The sequence below is a fragment of the Lonchura striata genome, chromosome 1A (genome assembly GCF_050655825.1).
Source record: "Lonchura striata isolate lonStrDom1 chromosome 1A, ASM5065582v1, whole genome shotgun sequence".
Lineage (NCBI taxonomy): Eukaryota > Metazoa > Chordata > Aves > Passeriformes > Estrildidae > Lonchura > Lonchura striata.
Genome location: NC_140741.1, coordinates 38,527,953 through 38,550,668, shown reverse-complemented (window position 1 = coordinate 38,550,668; position 22,716 = coordinate 38,527,953). Strand labels below are relative to the sequence as shown.

Below are 22,716 nucleotides of genomic sequence, written 5' to 3'. Positions count from 1 at the left end.
CTGAAAACTGTAGAAGTTAACTGAAGCATTTCAGAAACTTGAATGGGCTTTGACTCTCACCAATATTCCCTTCCTCATTTACTCACTTGTACATTTCTTCTCCTAAATATAATAATGTACATCATGCTGTACAGATAGTTTTTCTTTATACAAGCCCTGTTCAGTTATTTAATATCCCATCTGGTAAACCTAAGGCAAAGACAACTAAGGATTTCAGGTTTGTCCACAACTGGAAATCCTGTACGTGGACAGAGACCCTTTAGGTTTCTCTGTCCTTTGACAGTAAACCAGAGCTGCCTTCTCAAATTTATCATCCCTTCAAAAAACACAATTTTGCTGAAGTATAAAAACATTTAACATGTGTTGAAAAAAGTCCCATAGTTTGTATAGAGTGAGGTATGTTTTCTACAAACTAATAAAAGCACTTTGGAGCCACAAATACATGCTTCTAAAGATTCTTTTTTTAAATAATTTTTTTTTAAATTATTTTTTTTTTGTCAAATAAAACTTTGAAAAAGAAGTGTACACTAAACTGAGAAACTTACATTTTAATAGGAAAAGAATCTGTGAGAATAACTGTAAGAAATGAGAATTTAATTTTGAGGAGTGAATGCACTAAACCCCAAAAATATAGGATTGATTTTCCAGAGCTTTATTCTGATTTTCCTTGTTCCGCAGAGTGCTGTTTGCCTCACGGTGTGAAGCATGCTACCATGCCATGTTGTTTGCCCAGGCACTGAGCAGTTACTTGCATCAGACAGCTGCTGAGAGTCACATATGAGTGATGCTGGCTAACACTGCAGCATAATGTGGCCGCTTCCCTGCCTGCCCTCCCTTACAATTCTCCAGGTGCCTGTTCTCCAACAGAAAGTTGAATGTATCGTTACAGCTTTTGCTATTGTTGCTTTGGCTTTTAGAAAGTTAACTGAAACTTGGAGAGCAGAGTTTCTTGTACTACTTTATGACCCTTAAATTCCCGGTATTGCCTTTTTGTGCTGCCTATTTCAGACTGAAAAATATCAAATAGGATTTGCACCAGGGACCTTTAATGCATCATTTTACCCCTCTTTATTACACCATGGCAGCCAAGCATGTCAAGTGTTATAATAGTAGGGCTGGTAAAAAGGGGAGCTATAAAGTTGAAAGTAGTACTGTATTAGTAGCCATTGTGAAAGAGTTTTAGGAAGATGGAGTGAATGATTATTTTAAGTTATTAATCTTGTTCTGTGATATCTTGTTCACATGGCTCCTGGTACACTGAAATCATTAATTTTATGCAAGAAACAGGCTCTTTCCTTTTACAACTTATTAATGCTCATCCTTGTATTTTCTCATTTAGAAATGGCTTAACTTAAGGCTACATGAAAAGATTGCTGGATGTGGAAAGAACTTTGTAGTGCACTGCATCGCGATTGTTCAGACTTCAAAGCAGCCCTTAGAAAAACTGTAAATAAGGACTAAGGCATAAAAATATACCAGCACCTGGGAATACTCAGCACGCTGCACACCAGAACAGAATCCAAGCCCTGGCAAAGAGCCAGCCACCGGGGATAAATCTGGAAGGGTTTAATACATGCTGAAGAACCGAACCACTTTGAAACAAACTAGGTGGGTGTACTTATCTCCTTGTCACATACTATAGCAATTTCACTCCTTTGAATATAAAATAGGTCTTGTCACCACGTCCTAGACCACAACCTAACAATCTGGGTTAACAGAACTAAAAGTCAGAGTTTATAGGCACTGCTCACACCCATCACACACAGAAAGAATTTTTGTGTGTTTGTAATTTTTAACGGGCAGCTGGATAGGGAAATTCAGACCTACTAATGCAGTTCAGGGCCATTTCGGAAAGATGATGGCGTACTGGAAGTTGAGGGAGGTGAACACTAAGTCTGAGTCATCACATAACTTAACAAAAGTCCTGCATGAGTAATTTGTAGAAGTTGCCATAGTTATACAACAAAACATGAAATTTCTGTTTGTATTAGCTGTTATTAAATTAGCTGTTTCCTGCTCGAATAGTGAGTTTTACAGGTTGACTTGAAATGTTTTTAGCCATTAAATCTTACGTAAAGAATTGGCAGATGAGATGTTGCTATTTGAATTTGAAACTACTGTTTCATGTCAGAAAACAGACCATATGTATACTTTAGAATCTGAAGCAAGGAAAAAATCTGGAGATTTTCAGCATCATAGCTGAGCAGTACAACTTTGAGATATAAAAGCTTTCCCAGTCAAGGGGTCTGTAGAAAGTAATTATTAAGTATAAAATGAAATGTTAGATTTCTGTTAGGCTTTCTCAATATCCTAGTTTCTCTTTTCCTTCAATATATATTTCTCTATTGTTGCAGGTTTCACTGGGGAAAAGCCAGCTTCACATTTATCCCTAAGCTAAAACCTATAAAATGTTTGACAAAATATTAGATATCATGAAACTGTGTTAAATATAAAATCTCTTGTTGCTGGTGTATATTCTCTATGCATTGCACGTGCAAGTGTTATTCAGATAAAATAAGAAGATATTACCCAAATATAAGAAATATTAACAAAATATATGTCTTTTATATCTCAGAGCCTTTTGAAGAGCTGCACAGTCAATGCCTATGTGTACATGTAGACCACTGCAGATTTTTCCTTGGAAGTGTGGTTTTTGGTGTTTAAATAGCCCTTGTCACCCCGTCTTCTTTTCCTCTTTCTTTTCTCCTTTCTTCCTCCATTTGCACACACCCATTTCACTGTTTCAATTTTTGGGCTGTGTATGAAGTTATTGATAACTGTGCAAATATGATGTTCAATAAAATCCTTTTATTTCTGTAAACTGTGCTAGTTACAGAGACCGTTGGCTAATATAAGAGCACCAGTGGTATTTGTATAGGATTGCTGTCTTACAAAATCTTTCACAAGAGAAGGATGTAGCTCGTTTATTGAAGACAAATCTCTTTGAATCACACTGATTTTTGCTTGTTAACCCTTTATGTCAGGATAGCTGTTCAGTAAAAGTCAAGAGATGACCTTCCAATATATGCTTCTGGCTAATAATTTCCTCTGTGGAATGGAGGCTTCCTTCTGGGTGATCAGCAGGTAGATTAACACCTGTTGAACAGTGCTTCAAAAATGGCATAGACCTGACAATTAATTCATGTATAGGATCTAACATTCAGCTCTTGAAAATCATGCACTCCACTTCAGCCTGTACATTTGGCATAACAAAAGATTTAAAGGGGAGCAGATCATAGTGTAATGGTAAGATGTGATAGTGTGATTTTTTTTGTCTCTAATACACCGTTTTGAGTACAGCATGTGAAGAAACTTTGTTTTTTCGAAACATGCTCCAAAAGCAACACTGTGGTTGCTTATTAATTTTTACTGCAAATACCTTAATCTAACTTTTTGCTAGGGATGAAAACTATAGGGTTTTTATAATTACTATTCACTGTATTTTTTAAATATTCTAAATGTCTCCCAATGTGTTATTTTTGGAGGATAAATACTGCCCACCAGCATCACCTCAAAAGAAGACAAAAATACTAATATGAATGATGTAAGCTGTTCTAAATTTTTATTAGTCTACAAAAAATATATTAAGCATAAAATGAAACTTAGGAGCCTAAACACATGTTTTATGTTGTTTTCACTTAATAGTTTGAGTTTAAAAGAGGGTATATAAACTAAACAATACTCAACTATTTTGCTCTGATATGTTTCAAATAATTTATTGCAAAATTGACAATACTTATGCTTTAATAAGGACTTAAAATAATACTGAAAGATATGTGTTTCTCAGTGCAGGATAAATTAAAGAGAACTCAAAATACATTGCTTATTTGATTTGGGGGTATTTGTATGTTTGTTTGTTTGTTTTGATTTGAGGCCCAAATTAATTGTTTTATTTTTGAAGGCATAAAAACAATTTATTATTTGTGCAATTCTTCTTATAAAGGCAATTCATGCTTTAAACTGTGTTAGTAGATCTAAGAAGCCAGAACACTCATGTAAGAGTGTTTTAGCATTTAGCATTTTATTTCTTTATGTGTTAGATATATGACCATTTAATAATGGTAGAAAACAAATTGGTCTCTTAATGCAAAGATCCGACAGAGAAAAGATGAAGGCATGTCCGGCTGTCCCAGCCTGGCAGCCTGTATTGCCTCAGTATTAACTGCAGAAGACTGTCTGAGATAGTACAAAGTATTTAACTTCATCTGACTTTGCTAAATTTCTCTGGGAGTAGTAAGAGAGCCAAAAATGTGCTGGTAAGGACTATTAGGCATTTTTTTGAGAATACATAATTTCATATAAGCCAGCAAAATATCTGCTCCTTGCTACATTCTACTGGATGGATAACCCAGACCAAAGATCTCACTGCCAATTTCCCCTCATACTACTGTATTTTTTACTGCTTTATTGCAAAGTTGTCACAGGTGGGGAACACAGTTGCACGTGGCATCACTCTTTTTTCCTAGTCACTTAATTGCATTAAAATAGCAAGTACACTGAGACACTTGGCATTAGTGTCCTCTCTTGCTTTTCAGAAAATAATATAAATGAGTTAACGGCTCCTTGCCAGGAGTTTTAAAATGGTGATTCTTCTGGAACCAACTACGCTCCAAAGAGGGATTTCTGCAGCTCAACACATCTGCGTTGGCCCCAGTTAGTTTCCAAAAGGATGCACAATTTGGCAAAAAAATCCTTTTTTACTCAGTGAAACCTTCCCTCAGCTTGATAGGTACAGGCAAATTCATAATATATTCCACTCTTGTGGTGGAATAACAGATGTGCAGCGGTCTCCTTCAGATGTGGAACAATTAGAGGCATGAATGGGCTTACAGTTTCTGCCCACATAATTTGTACTGTAAAGACATTCCCATACTGGCTTTCCCTTTAAAGGACATTAAGGGACTTTGGAACTATCCCCAGTTCATTCCCCAGATCTCTCAGGTTTTTGTCTTCCCTACACACACGTGCAATATCATACACTATACAGGTGGCATTATTGGTGTGGCGATGTAAAATTCCCACTCTTAAAATAAATCATCTTGACCAATCCCAGCCCACTGATACACTCACCAGGAGAAAGTAAAGGGAAACTGCACTTCAACAGAGTGCTAATATTTCAAAAGTGAAGGGTCACACATACCTCCATGGGAGCAGTGAGGTGCCTTATGTTGGGACCTTTGACTCTACAGGCAGGCAAAAGTGGAGAGGGTTGTAAGTGGGGCACAGATTTCTCGTGAACAATAAATTCACTAAGCAATGTAGTTTTGGGGGTTATTTAGCTGTCCATGGACCTCAGTGGTTTTGGATGGATTCAGGCTGGCTTCAGATGTAGGGAAAAAGAGAGATGCAGCTGTGGGAGCCTTGGGTTCAATTCTTTACTCTGCCTGAGGGTATCTGAAATCACAGCTCCCATGTCTCAGGAGAGCACCTTAGCTGCTAGTCAGGCTTAAAGAGTCATTCACATTCTCTTGCTCAATTAATATTTAAATACATTATGGCAAGTGCCACTGCTCCCACAGGAGGAATTTCAGGAGCTCCACACTCGAACACCTAATAGCAGAGTGGTTAGGCTGCTCTCCTGAGTGGCACAAGACCCTGGTCCAAACTCATTCTGTCTGATTCAGGATGATGCTGGAACCAACACCTTTCTGAGGAAAATTGTTCCAGCTTGCCTGGGGTACCTAAATATTCATGGAGCAAAGGAAAGAAGGTTTTCTAGCACTGCAGAGGAGGTGCATTACAGAAGCCATTGCTGGGCTCCAACCTCTTCCACAGATCTACATTCAACATAGATCAGCCCCTGGGGGCTGGCTAGTTTTGCTGGGGCAGGCTGGTCAGTACACTCTCCTTGCAGGTGAGAGCTCAGGATCATATGTTTTGGTTGGAAGACAAGTCTTGCAAAGTTTGGGTGAATTTCCCACCAGCTGGGCTATTAATTAAGGAACCTGCTCTCTGGAACAGTTGTGAATGTATCCCTTCCTTTGCTTTCATATTATCAAAAGTGTGCCTGACTACTGGGTTTGGAGTTGAGTGTTTTATATTGATTAAAATATTAAAATGAGATTGTACTGTTTTCCCTCTTCTTTCAAAAAATATTCTTGCTGTGGTTTTTTTTTGGTTTTGGTTTTTTTTTTTTTTTTTTTGCTTTGTTTTGGTTTTGTTGTTTTTTTGGGGTTTTTTTTCAGCAGAACAATTTGGTTTTTGTTTAGTACTTGGATAGTGCTAGTATGTAAACCACCTGTTTGCATGCAGGCAAGATTTGAGTGAGTCCAAGCCTCTCAGATAATTACTCTTTGCACAGTGCTGATTTTTTTGGCAGTATTCACCATAGGGATGAATTTATGCCTACATGGTAAACCAAACTGATTTGCAATGAAAGACTGTCAACAGAAGTATGTATGGATATTGTTGACAGGTATGTTAATGAAGTGAAAGGCACTTCACCAGTTCCCTTTCTTCTTCACTCTGTCTCGTTGAAGAAATGTCATGCCAGAAGCAGAAGAGATGTAGCACAGACAGAGAGCAAATGGATGATTCACCTCTTATTTCATTTTGTAAACAATTTTGTACATCCAAATAGGGAGGCCAAACCCAAGGTTAGGAAGATATGATAAATTCTATTAGCTGTGCATCAAAGTCCTTAAACAAGTCTCCCTTTTTTCTGGTTTGTCATGCATGCTGTGTAACAATTTATTTGGAAGTCCAGACATCACTTATATGGCATACTTTATGTAATTTAGTACATAAAATCTAATGAAAAGACAAATATTTCTGGTTTCTATAAACTGAAATCTAGAGATACAATTGTACTGTTGTTGTACAATGTTCTGTGAGACCACAGTCAGAAGAACATGCCCATGGTAAGGGTGTTAAATTTGGAACAGAATCACATAATTTATGAATAATGTGTTTACTATCTACATTGTTACCTAGGTCATGGTATAGCATTGATTTTTAAACAAAACTTCCATTAAAATCAATGTGCTGCTGAGCTTTATAAAACAATGGATAGAATATAAGAAATGCTAAGTGCATGTCTCACACTGTATAACATCCCTCATTTTCTGTTGTAAGACATATCCTTAAATCCTCTTTGTTTAAATTTAGAAGGCCATGAAGTATAGTTCTCATTTTCTCTCCTCAATTTTTAGTTCAGTCAGTGTAGTAGGAATAAATAGCTTTGTGCAGCATCTGAAAGTAGAATGCTTTTCATATTTTTCTGCCATTTACTGTACCTCTACACTTATTGCACATTCACAGTTGCATGACAGTTCCTACCAACATAATGAGACCCATGGTTGGACTGAGACATTATTAGAGATCTCTCTGAACTGGTCAGACAGCATATTATTATAAAATAATAAAAAAGTGTGCAATTTTTAACATGGTCAGTAAATAAAAGACAGTGCTCTCTGGATGCCTGCTGATGTGAAAGACCAGAAATATTTCAGTCCATTGTGATTTATAATCGTCAAATATGTATGAATAATACAGATAAGATGAACTCCCTAAGCAGTTCAAGTGCTTCCAAACACATGGATTCTCACCCAGTGACCTTTAGTTTAAAGGTGAACTGCAAAGGATTTGCTAAAAAAATTAAACTTGTGCCTTCTTTTGCTTCGTTCTAGTGTATCAAACAAGTGTAATGGCTTGTACTTCACATGTCTCTACTATCTCTTTTTTTTTACATATTAAACAGATAAAAGATATAATTTCATGTCTACTTTAATTTTCTTGAGAACTCTTGGAGCTCACAGAGGTGTTAATCAACCCAGAATTATAGGTGAGGTTTTGTCAAAAAGAATTTAAATAGTAATTGAAATTAAACATTGTTAAAATTAACAAACCCCAAAATTAACAAATATCATGGACAGACAAAAGTTGGTGAAATCTGGGCATTATTAACCATTAACTGTTCTGAATAATCAGTTAAGAGACTACATTAGCTGTGCATTTGTACAAGGTCATGCACATGGACTTTACTTCTGTCCTCATGCATTAGCACTATGAAACTAAAGAACAACAGTAATAATAAAATCTAGAAAAATTGGAAAAATATTTCAAGAATAAGACTAATTTTTAAACATGGAAGACTGACCTAAAAGAAAAAAAAGTATTCAACAGTTGCTAATAGCAAAAACTCAAAAAAGAAGGGAAACATCTATGACTATTGCAGAGGCGACTACAAGGGGATCTAGGGGCTGTAAGGCATCTCCTTCTCATATCAAGAGGAGGGAGACCTTAATTTTTTGTAAATAAGTCTTTGATTATTTGAATATAATGTCAGTGTGATTATTTTGCTATTCAAACAATAAGGAAATTGTAACTGTTTTCTCAACTAAATGTCAATTGTTCCTCATGGCTTTATTATTATAGCCAAAAATATGACAATTTAGCCTGCCAAATATAGATGGTATTAAACAGCACCAAAAATCTAGCTTAAAATTAAAGAATGTGTATTTCTGCAGGGCATCAGTTATCCTCTAAATATTCAATTCACCCTTCCATGGCTTTCTGTAGCTGATCAGTAGATAATAATAATTAGTGCTTTTTCTTAAACATTTTAAATAGAGTGGACAATGATTTCTCTGATTCTTTGCTTGGAATTTTAGTCAGTTGTTTCCTAGGCATGAAAGTCAGACCTGTTAAATGCTGATATGGTATCATGGGATTCATGATCAGAATTTTTGCTGCAGTGCAGCTCCTCATCCAGAACTGACATTACGTCCCACTCAGCAGTGTCAGGATCAGCTGCGCTATCATTATCTGTAGCAGCAAAAGCAGTGTCTTCTGGACATAAAAGTTTCCCCATTTATTTCTATGGATATTTTTGATTCCTGATGCTTGCATAATTGTTCGTTCCTTGTGATCACTTCCCCAAGCATACAGGAAGTATTAATATTAAACAGGAAATATCTTTCTTGGTTATCTTATGGAGCCTAGCATTAAAAGTCTTTGAATTCAGTTTTCTATTATGTCTCAGATTGCTTAAGTGGTTTTCAACATGTCACTTAATTCCTTTATATCCCATTTCTAATAGAACCCCACAAGAAATCAGTGTATTTCCCCATGAGGGAGTAGTGGTTATAGGACACATTCTGAACTGTGAATTGCTCAGGCACTGTCTTATAGGGTGGAAATTTTTTTAAGAATTCCTAAGTTATAAGGAATTGCAGAACTACAGTAACGACAGTGTCTCTATGTTGCTACAACAAACTGTCTGCCTAATGGCAATTGCATAATTTGTATGCATATTCTTTATGAGAAAGGCCTAGGGGTACTGGTCTCATCAGGCTAAAGTATAACAGATCATTCTGGCATGGCTGCTTTCAAGATTTTTTCTCTCTTGTTTTGCTCACTTTTTCAAAAATAGTGAGAAATTAGATAGATCTCATCACAGGAGGAGTGCCAACTTAGTTTTGAAAGTGGTTCAATATATTGAAATCAAAAAATATTCAAATTGCAGCCTATGTGACCTCTTCGTGATCCACTAGCAGATATGGACAGATGGCACATGTAGACATAACACTTCTTTTACAGAAATGTTTTTCTTTGCTTTGCCAGTCTTTGAGATAGGAAGTGTGGTTTACCTTCTGTGTTTCATGTGTGGATTCCTTGAGAAGCATATGTACTTCATATGTAATCACTCTGAGGTTTGTGGTGAACATCACACTGTGTGATATATGCTGTTCCTCCAGGCTGACCACTCTGTCCTGAAGGACATGTCCTCAGCTGTCTGTAACCCTCTTTTCAGCTGATAGAAAGAAAATTATGCTTTCCATGCAGCTGTCTTAATTTCCTGTATATTTGTTATAGAGTATATGAAGTGTCTGGATTTTATGTGCAGCAGCCAACATGTTGTGAACATTCCTTATGTTATGGAAAAAAAAAATAAAAAGAGTTTTCCAGTATGAGTATGGGTGAAACATGCTGTGAGAAGAGATCCAGAACTGCAGAGTGCATCCAATTCCACTATCAAAACAGTGAATGCTGGGAAAAGGCCATTGGCTTAGTTGTAGCCTTAACATATCTCAGAGCAGTCAGAAAGTCCTTGGCAGGATGACTTGTGTCTCTCTCCATGTCGATGACAAATACTAAGGTAAGCTGGGCAAAGACTCTGTCCTGTGATCTGATGATGAAAGAAGTCACCATAGAAATCTAAGATAAAGATGAGGAGGAAATTTGTTTTGTGTCATTTTTGAATGTATTTTGTGTACCTTGTCCTTAGGTCCCATACTTTTCTGGATGCATGCCATATGATTTGATGTTTTGCAGTTGTTCAGCTGAGGTGTATGGATACATCTCCTCAATATTTGATCTCAGTATTCTGGCTGGTATGTAAAAGAATGAAAATGTCAGATTTAATCACAAGATAGATTCTGTTTTCATCACTATGTAAGGTGTTATCTTCCTTGTTTAAAGTGAGTCCTGAAAAATATATTGTAAGCAGAATTGTCATTCCAAATGATCTTGTATTGCTGTTACTGCAAATGAGTTCCAGAATGGAATGCAAAAGGTGCCTAGTGACACTTGGCAGGATGATCATTTACAAGAGTGAGATCACTCACTGCTGCAGTACAGGCCATATTTTATGGTAGTTTTCCCACTAACTTAGCTGTACATAAAATTTTGGTTTTATTCCAGAACAGGATTGAAATTTACTTCCTTTTCCTGATTATTGACAGAATACACAGCATATGATAAAGACAGAAATAGAGTTCATGCTGTAGAAAATGGTGTGTCATTAAAAAATGGGGTAATATATCCTTTATCTAATGGTATATATTTATACTCATTTATGATGACAATACAAAAATTTTTACTTTGAGTTCTTAGTATTTACATTGTGTATTCATTTTATATATTTGTATTGAATGTAACCAGGCCACAGTTTATTCTTTTTTTCATTTGAATATAAATGAACAAACCAAGACCTTTTTATGATCTTTTGGGTCTTGTACACTCAGGAGGATTCATGTTACATAATTTTTTGATAAGTGGTGCTTGTGGTGTCTGATGATAAGTTGCTGGTCTCTCTCATAATAAGTAACAAGAAAAATTGACAAGAGTTAGTTATACTTTTAAAAGTGTTAGCTTCTGGGCAAATGTTGCAATTAATTAAAAGACAACTCTAAATACATATTGACTATTGTGATAGAAGTTTACAGATCACTGTGGCAAACCTCTCCACTTATGAACCCATGGTTTCTTTCTATGTCTAAATGCCCTGGAATAGAAACATCAGTAGAGTAGTGGAGTAGGTGAGGAAGATTGTATGTGAAGACTTATTGTTTAGTAACACTTGATAGCAAATATAGACACAGAATTAACTATTCTTTGGAGTAGGGGAAAACAATTCTTCTGGGATTATGATCTTAAAGTTTGTTATTACAACCAAGTCAAAATAGCCAACATAGGATAAATATGTTATTCACAGCCTTTAAGATTACAAATCATTATACAAAAACAAAAGGAAGATAATTTTTTGACTCAGCAACAAGTTTAATATCCATTTTAAAATGTTTGTTTAAAAATGTCTTCTTTCCTTTCTTTCTCCATCATATTCAGAGATTGTAGTCATTAGTTTAATAAGATAGTGGATGTTCAAAGAAACCATCAATATTTGATTTTGTTACTCATGGAAGATTTTTGATTAACCTCCCTACACCCTCTCCCTCACCCGCCCCAAACAATAGTGGAGGTTATCCTGCATTTATTTTATCTGTAAATAAATTTTAAATAAATGTATATTTGCTTCACTTAAATGTTCCATAGGGAAGCCTCAGAAAGGGCATAGTTCCCTTTCACAGCAACACTTAAAATTCTTTTTCCTTTAAAGTTTTTATTTTATTGCATGTTTCTTTTGCCATTCCGAACATAATTAAAATGTATATTCAGAAGAACATGATTTATTATAATCTTAGGAGATACATTTGAAGAAAGAAGATCTGTATTTTTTATTATGCATATTGTCCCTGGTTAATTGCTTGCTAGTTTTTTCAGATGAAGGATTGTTTCAACAAATTATTTTGTTTTGCGTGGAGATCAAAACCTCAAAAAAGAGTATTCTGTATATTCTTGTCAAATTTGAGTGGTTATATATATATATATATAACTGTCTAGTTGGTTTTTTTGGCTTTGAGAGCTGGGTACAATTACTTTTTTTTTTTTTTTCAGTTAGAAAATGGCTGTGACAAGGGACCTTTGGCTGGTGAATTGTCATCTCCTCTCTGTTGGATATGTTTGCCATCTGAGTACTCTAAAAATTAACTGCACAAATTTCCTACAGCACTCCTTGACAGAGTTGGAAGATTTCTTTAAGACAATATTGTTCCTTGGGTTCACAAATATTCACTACTTCTGTTTGGCTTTTTGTGTTTTAGTCTGGACATGGAGAGATTTTCTGTAGAAACCACCTATGGCAATTAAATAATTAATTAATTGCCATAGGTCCACAATAGCTCTAAATTTCATTTGGTTTAAGAATAATATAATAAAATTTATACAATTTCAAGAAGCTACTTTTTCCCCAGTTAATAAACTGTCTCCTTAAATTTACTTTAAAAAACTTTAGAAGGACCAAAAAAAGAGCTTTTCTTCAAAGATTTCTGTATCTTTTTTACCTCATGGCAGGGATGTAATCTGTGGTTTATCATTACTTTCTTTCTTTTATCATTACTTTCATTACACACCTCTTAGTCCTTTGGCTTTTTAAGCTGTGTTACAACAATCCACAAAATATTTATGAAAAATATTCATATTTATTAACCAGATGGAAATAGAAGTAGGTTTGGAAACAGTCTTAAACCTAGTTACTTACATCACCCATACACTTCTGTATGTGTTTCAGCCATCTGCCTAACATGTTCCTGTGAATTCCCGGGTGTCATAAATTCACATTATAGGCACAAAAGTACTCGGTTAAATGAAAGGCATTTCAGCATCTTTGGATCTAATATGGACGCAGCATCCCAGAAATGATAGTGGTTCCTGTAGTATCTACTTGTCAAAGTGCTTGGTGTGTCTACATTATGTCTGTGATGAGGTTTCTTGTACTCAGAGAGTTCTGAAGCTTGAGCAAAGGTTCTCTCTTGGAAAAACCAAGTAGGGTATCACAACAGTACTTTTTGCCGGGATGGACACAGCTTTTCCAGAGACAACTGGCACAAGCAGAGCAGCATGGGAATATGCAAACCTGCGGAAGAGCACCCTGAAAACCCAAGGAAGGTCTCGTATTTATTTAGTATTGCTCGATGTAATTTCCTTCCTGCATGTCTGCACCAAAGGAAGCCCAGGTTATTTTAAACAGCTTGTTCATGCTGGTGTTGGATCCTCTGATACAGTCACTTTGCAGGAGAGATCCTTGGGGTGATTATAAGACTGTCATTTAACCCAGTAAAACAGAGAGGGAGGCTAGGTAAGGAACTACTTGAGCAGAGAAACTATGATTTAAAATAATCTAATAAAATTTCCTAGCCTTTTCCTTGAAAAAGAAATATTTGAGTGCTAAATTCTTCTGTTACTTATCAAATAAATAGAACAGACATGAGAAAAGCTTCTGTCTGTTGTTGATGCCTTTAGGCCCCAGAAAAAAAACCAGCTACATGTATGTTTTTACAAATGTGTATATATATATAATATGCACATTCATGCAAAAAACACACGTATATTATCCAAATACACACACACATGAACACATATTTCGAGATGTTTGGCATTATAATTAGCTTCATAATTCTGAGGTTTGATTTCCTAATAATTTACAATGATACAGTCAAACTTTAGAATAAATTGTATGCAAAACCTTTCTGTTGTCTAACATTTGACCTGGAGTTTCTGTAACCTGCTGTTTATTAAGACATACGGTACAATTAGGAGCTCTAAACACTTACAAGGATCTGTTGCCTGGGGGAGTATGTACACAGCATCTCCATTAAGCAATTTAAGTATTGTTAGTGTCAGTTTTAGCTTCCTTTTTTTTCACTTTCATTTCCTGTTCTAAATGCATACTATATATCCCTCTGCGTATTACACGATAGTGGATAAAGAAAAATTGCCAGTAGAAGCATAGTTTATTTGAAACTGCATTTTGTCACCAGTGGTTTCCCTTCCCCGGTTGTATAACTGCATTCCTCCTGGCCATGGACAAAGGTCAGATGTTCAGAGTAATTTTATTAGATCTATCAACAGCCTTTGATACCTCACAAATGAGGGATTGCTGACCTGCCCGCTGTCAGCGCTTTGTGCTTCCTCTTGTGGGTAGTTTAGTTTAATGTGTTGCTTACTTCTTCTGTGTATTGTGGACTCAGATGTTAGGATGACTGGGTGTATAAAGCTCATTAAAGCAATATATTTTTATCTGGGCATCATACTATTCCTGTGTACAGAATCTTGTCTCTGTTGTGCAAAATATGGGGAAATCAGAGTTATACCATGCAAACCTAATAGTAGAAGACTCCCTTTGAATTTTTTTTCTTTAATAACAAAATGTCTCTTTTGAGCTCCTCTGAAAGTAAAGCCAAATATAAGGGTCACTTCTGTAGCAGCTTCATAGATGCTAAACTCTAATACCACTACTGGAATCTAGTTTTCTTATGGTGGTATTCAGTGTCATGGTGAGTATTTTTCTGGTTTTCATAAGAGATTTTTGTAAAGGCTTTGGAGCTGCTGTTATCCTGCTTTTTAATTTTATCTGTAGGTTATTTTTCTTTTGCTGTAGTTTGCTAATCGAGCAGTTCTTAACTGTCAACTGTTAGAGAAATTTCTTTGCATTATGGCCCAATTGTGCAACAATGATTTCTCTCCATCTGCTATATTTCTCATTTCTAATTAAATCTGAGCACAGGCTCAAATACATCCTGAAATGCCTTATATTGAACACAATTCATGTTAAGAGTAGGATATTAAATTAGTGTTGACAGATCTGAAGGAGCCACAACTACAAAGGCAAGACATTGATTGTGTTTTAAGTAAACGAACATAATCTGCAGCCCATATCCTGTCTCAACCACCTTAACACCAGATTTCTTACTCTGTGTTGCTTAGCACAGTTGTTCTTCACAAGACATTTTACAGTTCCAGCTTTGGACTCTTCTTAGTCCATATTAAGGTTATACTATGGTCTGTAAGGTCTAGGAGACTTTTACTGGCAGATTCTCATGTGTTTGTGTATTTGATCCTATAATGAAACAGTATTTTCCAAAGCTTTTGGTATTTGGTAAATCTTGGATATTTTTTAAGTATTTCAGGTGTTACACAGTTACTGCTGGGGCAGACATGGTTCCCTGCCAGCCAACATGCATGGATTTTATGTGAAAAATAAGACTTGAGGAGGGGGCAGATGGAAAGCAAGGTAAGTTCATCTGCTGGCATCTCGCTGCATGATGTCACTAGCACAAAACTTGGATGATTGTCGCACTACGACAAGAAATAATTCACGTACTCACTCCAAGATACGAAAGAACAAAAGAAAGAAATCTTACTTCTGACCTTACAATATATAGAATTCTAAAAGTAACAGTAGTTTAGAGAATGAAATTGTCACTTTAACTATACTAGTCATCAGTTCTCCCACAAATAAGAATGTAAAACAATCATTGTTTATATGAATAGTGTGTGAGAAACTTTTTTAAAAATATGTAAGAATCAATAAACATAAAAAACCTTTAAAAGAACTTTAAAACTTTTAAAAAAACCAGAACAACAGATGAATACATGATACTTGGGAGCACCTCTGAGCCCTGTGACACAGGAACAAGTACCAGGGTCCTTAAAGTGACTTAAAAGTTCCATACACACGTATAAAACATAATAAAAATGCTCTGAACCTATCTGCATGTACATATAAGCACCTACACTGCCTATTTGTAAGACATTAAGCCCTCAGTAAATATGAGATGTATTTAAAACTAGAAACATTAATATTGAAAATGCCAAAGGGGGCATTTTATTTAGGTATAAAAAAATTAAATAGTCAGGAGTCAGTTAATGATCTGTCCTGCTAGCTTTTTAACCTTGAGGTTATGGAACAACAGCAGAGATTGGAAAATATTAGGCACATTGCTCCCTCAGATCTTTATACTAAAGAAATGGAAAAACAATACTAGGGGAAAAACATTTTTTCTTTTAAATTAATTTCAAGGCACTTAAATGAATAAGAAACTCTTGAGGCTCTATAACAGTAAAATCATTGGTCTGCTAAAATTGGCAACTACATGTCGGCATCTGCTGACTGAGCTGACACACCCAAGGCATTCAATTATCTCACAACAGCCACACGCCCTGTTGTGTTTTGCTTTGCACTTAACGCAGTCACTTGGTGACATTTAAATGTGGGCTAATTATAAACACTTTTCATACACAACTGTTCCAAAATCTAATTCCTATGCATATTCATGTTGCATCTGGTTTACATACAGAGTCACCACTGAAGTCATTGTGATTAAAAACTATGGCACAGTTATTACACTGATTAGCCTCCATTAGACTCAAATCCATTATACAGTAGTTCTTGATCCTTCATAAATATTTTTTCTTCTAAGTTCTATTTATTTTTCACCATGTTATTTGATAAAATTATACAAAAAACAGATTTGTGAACTTTTTAGAATAGGAATTTGTTTAATTTATGTTCTTGATATACAATATATTTTTAACTGTTGCTTCTTTCTGGTTTTCAATTTGATAAAAAAAGTCAGCTCTAAAAGTTTGAAAAAGTAGAACACTGTGGCTTTTGTCTAAGCTAGAGAATATCACACTTTCAAATTGTTTTTACCTTTAAGCTAAATCACTGCATATTGAATGAAAAACAATTTTTTTTTTGTGGAACAGAATTCTTTGCAATTGATGCAAAAAAAAAAAAATCAGCCAAATTATTATCTTTTGCTTAAAACTTGTTTAAATCAAGAGGCCCAGATGTGTAGTTTAATAACAATATGCTGCAACTTTAACAAGGTCTACATTTGTCTTTAAGTCCACATGATAGTGAAAGCTTAATATGAAAAACTTTTGTCTAGCACAAGTGATTTGAAGATGTTTTGCTCCATGCATGTGAACTCAGCAGGTGATTCTTGCCTATCTTTGATGTCAAACAGCACAAAACTTCAGTGAGTAGTAGCTTCAGAAATGCAATAGACATAGCTGAGTCTTCATATGAAGCTCATGCTTGAACTACATCAGAAGAACTGACATCTATTATGGTGAGCAAAGACAAGTGTTTGAAAAGAGATTCAAACAGAAGTGTCAGAATTTACAGTGCATAGTTTTATATAAGTTGATTTTAACCAAGCATATCTCTATGAACTCTGCAGGATAGAAAAGAAATTTCAAAAGGCAGAGAAATTGTTGTCATCTAAGGGCATGGAATGTTTTAATAGCTTAAGGAAGAACATTTCTGAAAGGTTATATGGTGATCCATTTACTTTGACTGAGTAATAAGGCTCATCATTGTCACGGTGAAGTTTTTAACCCTTAGAACAATGAAAATGTTCCAAATGTGTTGCCAGAATTAAAAAGCTGAGAGTAATTGGCTCTTTCAGAGATTTTTAGACTCTTGAAATATACATTTCCCATTAAGATATATGAATAAATAAAATGCACTTCTTCAGTCACCATATGCCTGACCTGGAGTCTCTTGCTGCAATCTAGACTAAGACATACCTAAGGATAAGGACTTCCACTGATATATTATCAGTTTTAAGGGAAAAGAATTTAGACAAGAGTTCCATCAAAGACCATTACATTAGTTTATTACCTTTCTTCCATCTATTAATTTTCTTTCCTTTTCCTGAATACATACATCTCCACATGCATTACATGGCACAGGAGAAAAACCCTTTGTAGAAATGTAGTTTGTTTGAAACTGTGTCCTACAGGATTACTTACAATAGTGCTCTGAAACTATCCCCAAGGAGACCTGCATCACAAAACAATGTAATTCTTCTTCTGTAAATGTTTCTTCTTTTGTTAAAAAGAAGACGAAAAAAAGGCTATTATTATTATTATTATTATTATTATTATTATTATTATTAATAATAATAATAATAATAATAATTACAATAAGTAGAACTCCAAGGCAGAAATCCTTGGCTGAAGTACACAAAGCAAGAAAGTAATGAATTTCTAATTGATAATCAATAATATGTAGGAATGGGATTTTTCTTTAGTTTTTCTTAATTTGCAAGTAAAATGTATGAGGAGATAGTTGCTTAATTACTGTGAATTAAAGTTTATTGACTTTTTTTTATTAATTTCTCTACTTTCTAGAGGCATATAAAATCTCTAGCTTTTTAGGGAAAAAAATTTAAAAGACTAATTGAATTGAGCTTTGTCTTCACTTTGGACTATAAGTCTTTAGAGGCTAATTTGGTTAAGGCTCTGAACTGTACTACTGTAGTGTACTCAGATGCCCCTTCATTCCATGAATGAGCTAAAAACTTAATATAAGTAAGTTAGCCCATACTACATTTACTTGGAAAGTCATTTGAAAGCATCTCACCCTGTATTGAGAGATACTTGATTTTTCTGCCTGGCAAGCACAATTTAAGATAAAAGCTGTGTAAGTCTTCATTTTATAACATTTATTTTTCTTCTTGTCTTTTCTTTTGGCTTAATGTGCCAGAAGGTACACTAAAGAGTTTTGAAACTCTACTGTAACTAAACAATGTTTTGTCTAGCAGATAAAATTATGTAGTATTAAAATTACTTTGTTTTAGAATAAACACAAATTTGGATCAAAATACAAATCTGCAGTGAGATATAGAATTTTCATATATTGCTAGATAATCCTCACAACGTTATATTATTTTAACATATTGAAGTCTGTGCAAAATGCAGCAAGGAAATGTTTGAAATGTTGTGGGCCTGTTTGAAGATACTGTGGATTTTTTTTTTGCAAGATTCTTCCTAGTTATAACTAGTAGGGACATGAGACAGGAAAGTGTACAGCATCTTTAAAACATGGAAAGGTTTTTAGAAAGTGAGCGTGACCTCCGAACAGGTTGATTGATAGAGTCTCAAGATAAAGCTCATCACAGAATTTCTTCCCTTTCCCTCTCAGGAAAACACAAACAAAAATACCTTTCAATGACTTCATAGGGATATTTTGCAAAATAGCACCAAAAAAGAAAAAAATTACACAGATGTCATATACAGCCCCAATGCTATATGCAGTCTCAGTTCTGGCTTAAGGCATGCAGGCTTGAGGAGAAAAAATAGTTTCTAAGCTTAGGTAGTAATAAGAGTGTTTTTATGACAAGATTTTCTGTTCTTGTTCCTTAATTGAAAAGCAAAAAGAGGAAAGTATTGTCACACTTTTGCTTTATCTTTGCGCTAAAACATCACAATTTCTTTTTGGCAAATGCCCTCTTCCTAAGAAGGGTAAGGCTGGATGATATGAAACTATATAATTTTAAAAATGTTGGCTGGAAATTCTGTTATGGGATTAACTTTACAAAACTACTGGAAGAAGATAATGACCTTTCTGGATAGCCTCAGACTGGGTTCAGGAACACATGGGATCTCTCCCATCCTTATTCCCAGGCTGGAAGACATTTCCTGTATCCCTGCGAGATTCCTAACCACCAGTCTATAAAATACCTTTGGAAAGGATAGTCTTCAAATTTCTTTCACAAATATCTTATGTTATATGGATGAGTGAAGAGACTCATTTACCTCATGTATACGCATTCATAAATAGAGTGCTTAGAGAAAGAGGGACTGCTCTAGCACTGTTTTAGTGCCCTTTCCTTTGCCTTTCTATCTGAAATAGACTGAATACAATGTACCTGTTTAACATTTTTCCTTTATAAACCAGAACAGCACAGTAAAAAAAATGAGCGTGATGTAGTTGATAGCCTTACTGACTCCATTAATAAGAGACACTCTATTTCTAACAGAAGTTATTTGGGAACTTTCTAGGCTACCAAAAATTCAATAGATGATGGATAATCACCAAGACTGTCCTTAAGGGTATAATGTCTATTCTTCCCACAAATGGTCTCTTACCTTGCCATAAAAGTCCCCAGGGAAAAAGTTCCCCCTCTTGGACTTGAAATACTGGTCTACTGGTTTTCTGGAGTTTTCTAGAATTATGAGGGTATTATCTGACCTACTGATTGATGTCTTGGACATCCCTGGATGACCAAATACCTTTCAAGGGGACACTGTTCTTCAGTTTAGGAGGTACATAACTAGGCAGTACATCATTAACTGAATCCAGGTCAGTGTCCCCGATTCAGGTGAACAAAGATATTCAAAAGCCTCCTCTTACAGGAATGTCATGACTAAAAGCTAAGTATCTTAAAATGAAGTATCCACATTTCACTATTAGGTCTTTTCCTTTTAGTAGACCCCATCTTCAAGTTTTATTAAAGATGGTAACATGCTTTAAATGTCTATTAGTGTGTGTCTAATTATAATGGATAGCCTATAAAAATCCTTCTGACAGCCACATGAATAGCAAAACAATTATACTCAGTAAAATTGTAATGAATACTAAGTGAATTTAAAACGAACTGAATCTTAGAAACAAAATTGCAAACAAGGATGTTCATCTTAATTTACATTGGGCCAAATAAAAATTTCTGGAGCATGGTCAATTTTGCTTTAAAATAATGATAAAAGCTGGGTTATGCTACTTTCAATTGCTTATGAAAGCACCTTAAATTGAAAACCATGAAAACTTTTGTTTTTAGAGGGAAGTTAAAAGATCAGCACATGGGGATGACTGTAGGAGATAGCTATGTTTTGTCTACCTGCATGTCCAACAGCGGTTGTCTTGAAGATTGTATCTTGAGCAGAGAAACATTTAAAATATGTGATGAAAAAACATAATTCTTGAAACATTAAATTAACTTAGCAATAAATAAAAGAGATATTACTAACAAAACTGAAATGTAGAAACAGAAATGAATTTATGAATAAACAAAGGAAATTACTGTGGGGTTATTTCTGGTTGTTAGGGGAGCAAGGTTGTTGTTTTGAGTTTTATTTTTTTGGTTTTTTGTTTTTTCTTTTTATAGAGTCCAGTAGTCTAACTTTAGAGGTCCTTGACAAAGATATCTGCATAACCAAGCATAGTTTATATAGTTGATATTCACTATGTAATCAGTGTAAAGAAATACTAGTTTTAGAGTAAGACTAATCTCTCAAGACAGTTAAGAGATATAAATCAAATGAATCACTCTCTAGACTATCTATTTCTCTCCACGAGCATACAAGGACTTCAGTTGCTCAAGTGGAGAACTCTTACAGGAAATGAGATGAATCCCACTTTCTATGAAACAAAATTTGTATGACTAATATATGTGATACTTTTGGCATAGTTTTGTTAATTCTGAGCTATGAAAAATTTCTAGGAGAGCAGTGAGTCCTTCTGGACCTTGGCTGAGGACTGAATGGGAAGACCATGGGAAAGGAGCCTGATTGCAGGGGGATGACTCTTGTCTTATGAGGGTACATCCTTCTGGAGAGAATTTTTGTGAGCCTCAGAAAAACTTGAATCTTGTCTTTCCTGAAACCAAACAATTTGAGCCAATCATACATGAAATGTAAGAATTGCAATTTTAGTCTACATATTTCAACCTGTTTTGATGTGTTTTCTGCTAGACTTCAACTTTGTCTAAACGCAGTTGAATCATTTGCATAGAAATACCTAGTGAAATGTTAGGATATTATTGTTATTTTTCTTATATCATTATTCACTCCAAACACTAAGAAGGGCATCTCTCTTTTAAGAATAACCACCTAAAATTTAGGCATCTAGTCTGCTAGACTTAAATGTCAGCAGACATCCTCTCCTATCATAAAAAAATATTTAGATAGATGCAATGAGTTGCTTTGCTAATGTGCCCATCTCTCACCCAACAAAAATTCAGTAGGAGTTTCATATCTAGTACAGTATTAGATGAATCATTTCTAGCTGCAATTAAATGAGAGGAAAGTTGTTTCAAGGAACTTAATGAAAGCTATGGTTGCAAAGGAAATTTTTTATGGGTACTTATTGTAGTCTTCAGAGCCTTCTCCCCCTAATTCTCAATGCTTGCATGAATTTAGGATGATTGTTCCCAAAAGGTTAATTTTGGGTTGTGATATGAAGGACTCAATTCTGTATTTACTGAATTTTTTTTTTGTTCTTAAGAATTTTTAGTAATTAATAGTAATACTATAGTTAATGATGTCTTTGTTATTTTTTAATATTGAGAACAAAAATTAATGATATAGTAAGACCATTGTTATTGGGATTTTTAAAGCAAATGTAGGTATACAAGATATTGGTCTTTTTTTAAAGGATCTGTAAATATTATGAATGATCAAATATGTATTCAGTAAAAGAAATCACTTTTTTCAGAAGTAAGACTGCTAACCTAAGCAGTGAACCAAACAACAGGTTAAAAAATGAGCTTGGTTTTATCTTTGTGCACATTATTGAATTTCCTCTATGGCTTTGCAGTAATTTGGGGCACTAGATTAATTATAGAACCAGAACATTTATTTTGATATACTAAATATAACATAAATAAAATAAGAAGTTGATTTGCATGCAAAAATGCCAATTTTCACACTTAAATATCCAATTTCAGGTTTTTTTTAGCGGTGAAGTAACTGTATATTTTTATGAATAACATGTCCACAACATTTATCAGTGAAAGACAGTGCTTGTTTTAGTAATGACTGTTAACATTCACCCAAACCCAATATGATTTCTTTTCAGTAGTT

At 34.8% G+C, this 22,716-nt stretch overlaps 1 protein-coding gene across 1 annotated transcript in view; it reads left to right on the top strand.

The window, feature by feature from the left end:
- LOC110478548 (uncharacterized) overlaps positions 1 to 22,716 on the top strand; it is a 260,944-nt gene that overhangs the window by 74,184 nt on the left and 164,044 nt on the right. The window contains exons 5-6 of the mRNA XM_085568641.1: positions 1,340 to 1,608; positions 15,241 to 15,352. Coding sequence (XP_085424767.1) covers positions 15,341 to 15,352 — 12 coding nt within the window. The 5' untranslated portion in view covers positions 1,340 to 1,608; positions 15,241 to 15,340. The remainder of the gene's footprint in view (positions 1 to 1,339; positions 1,609 to 15,240; positions 15,353 to 22,716) is intronic.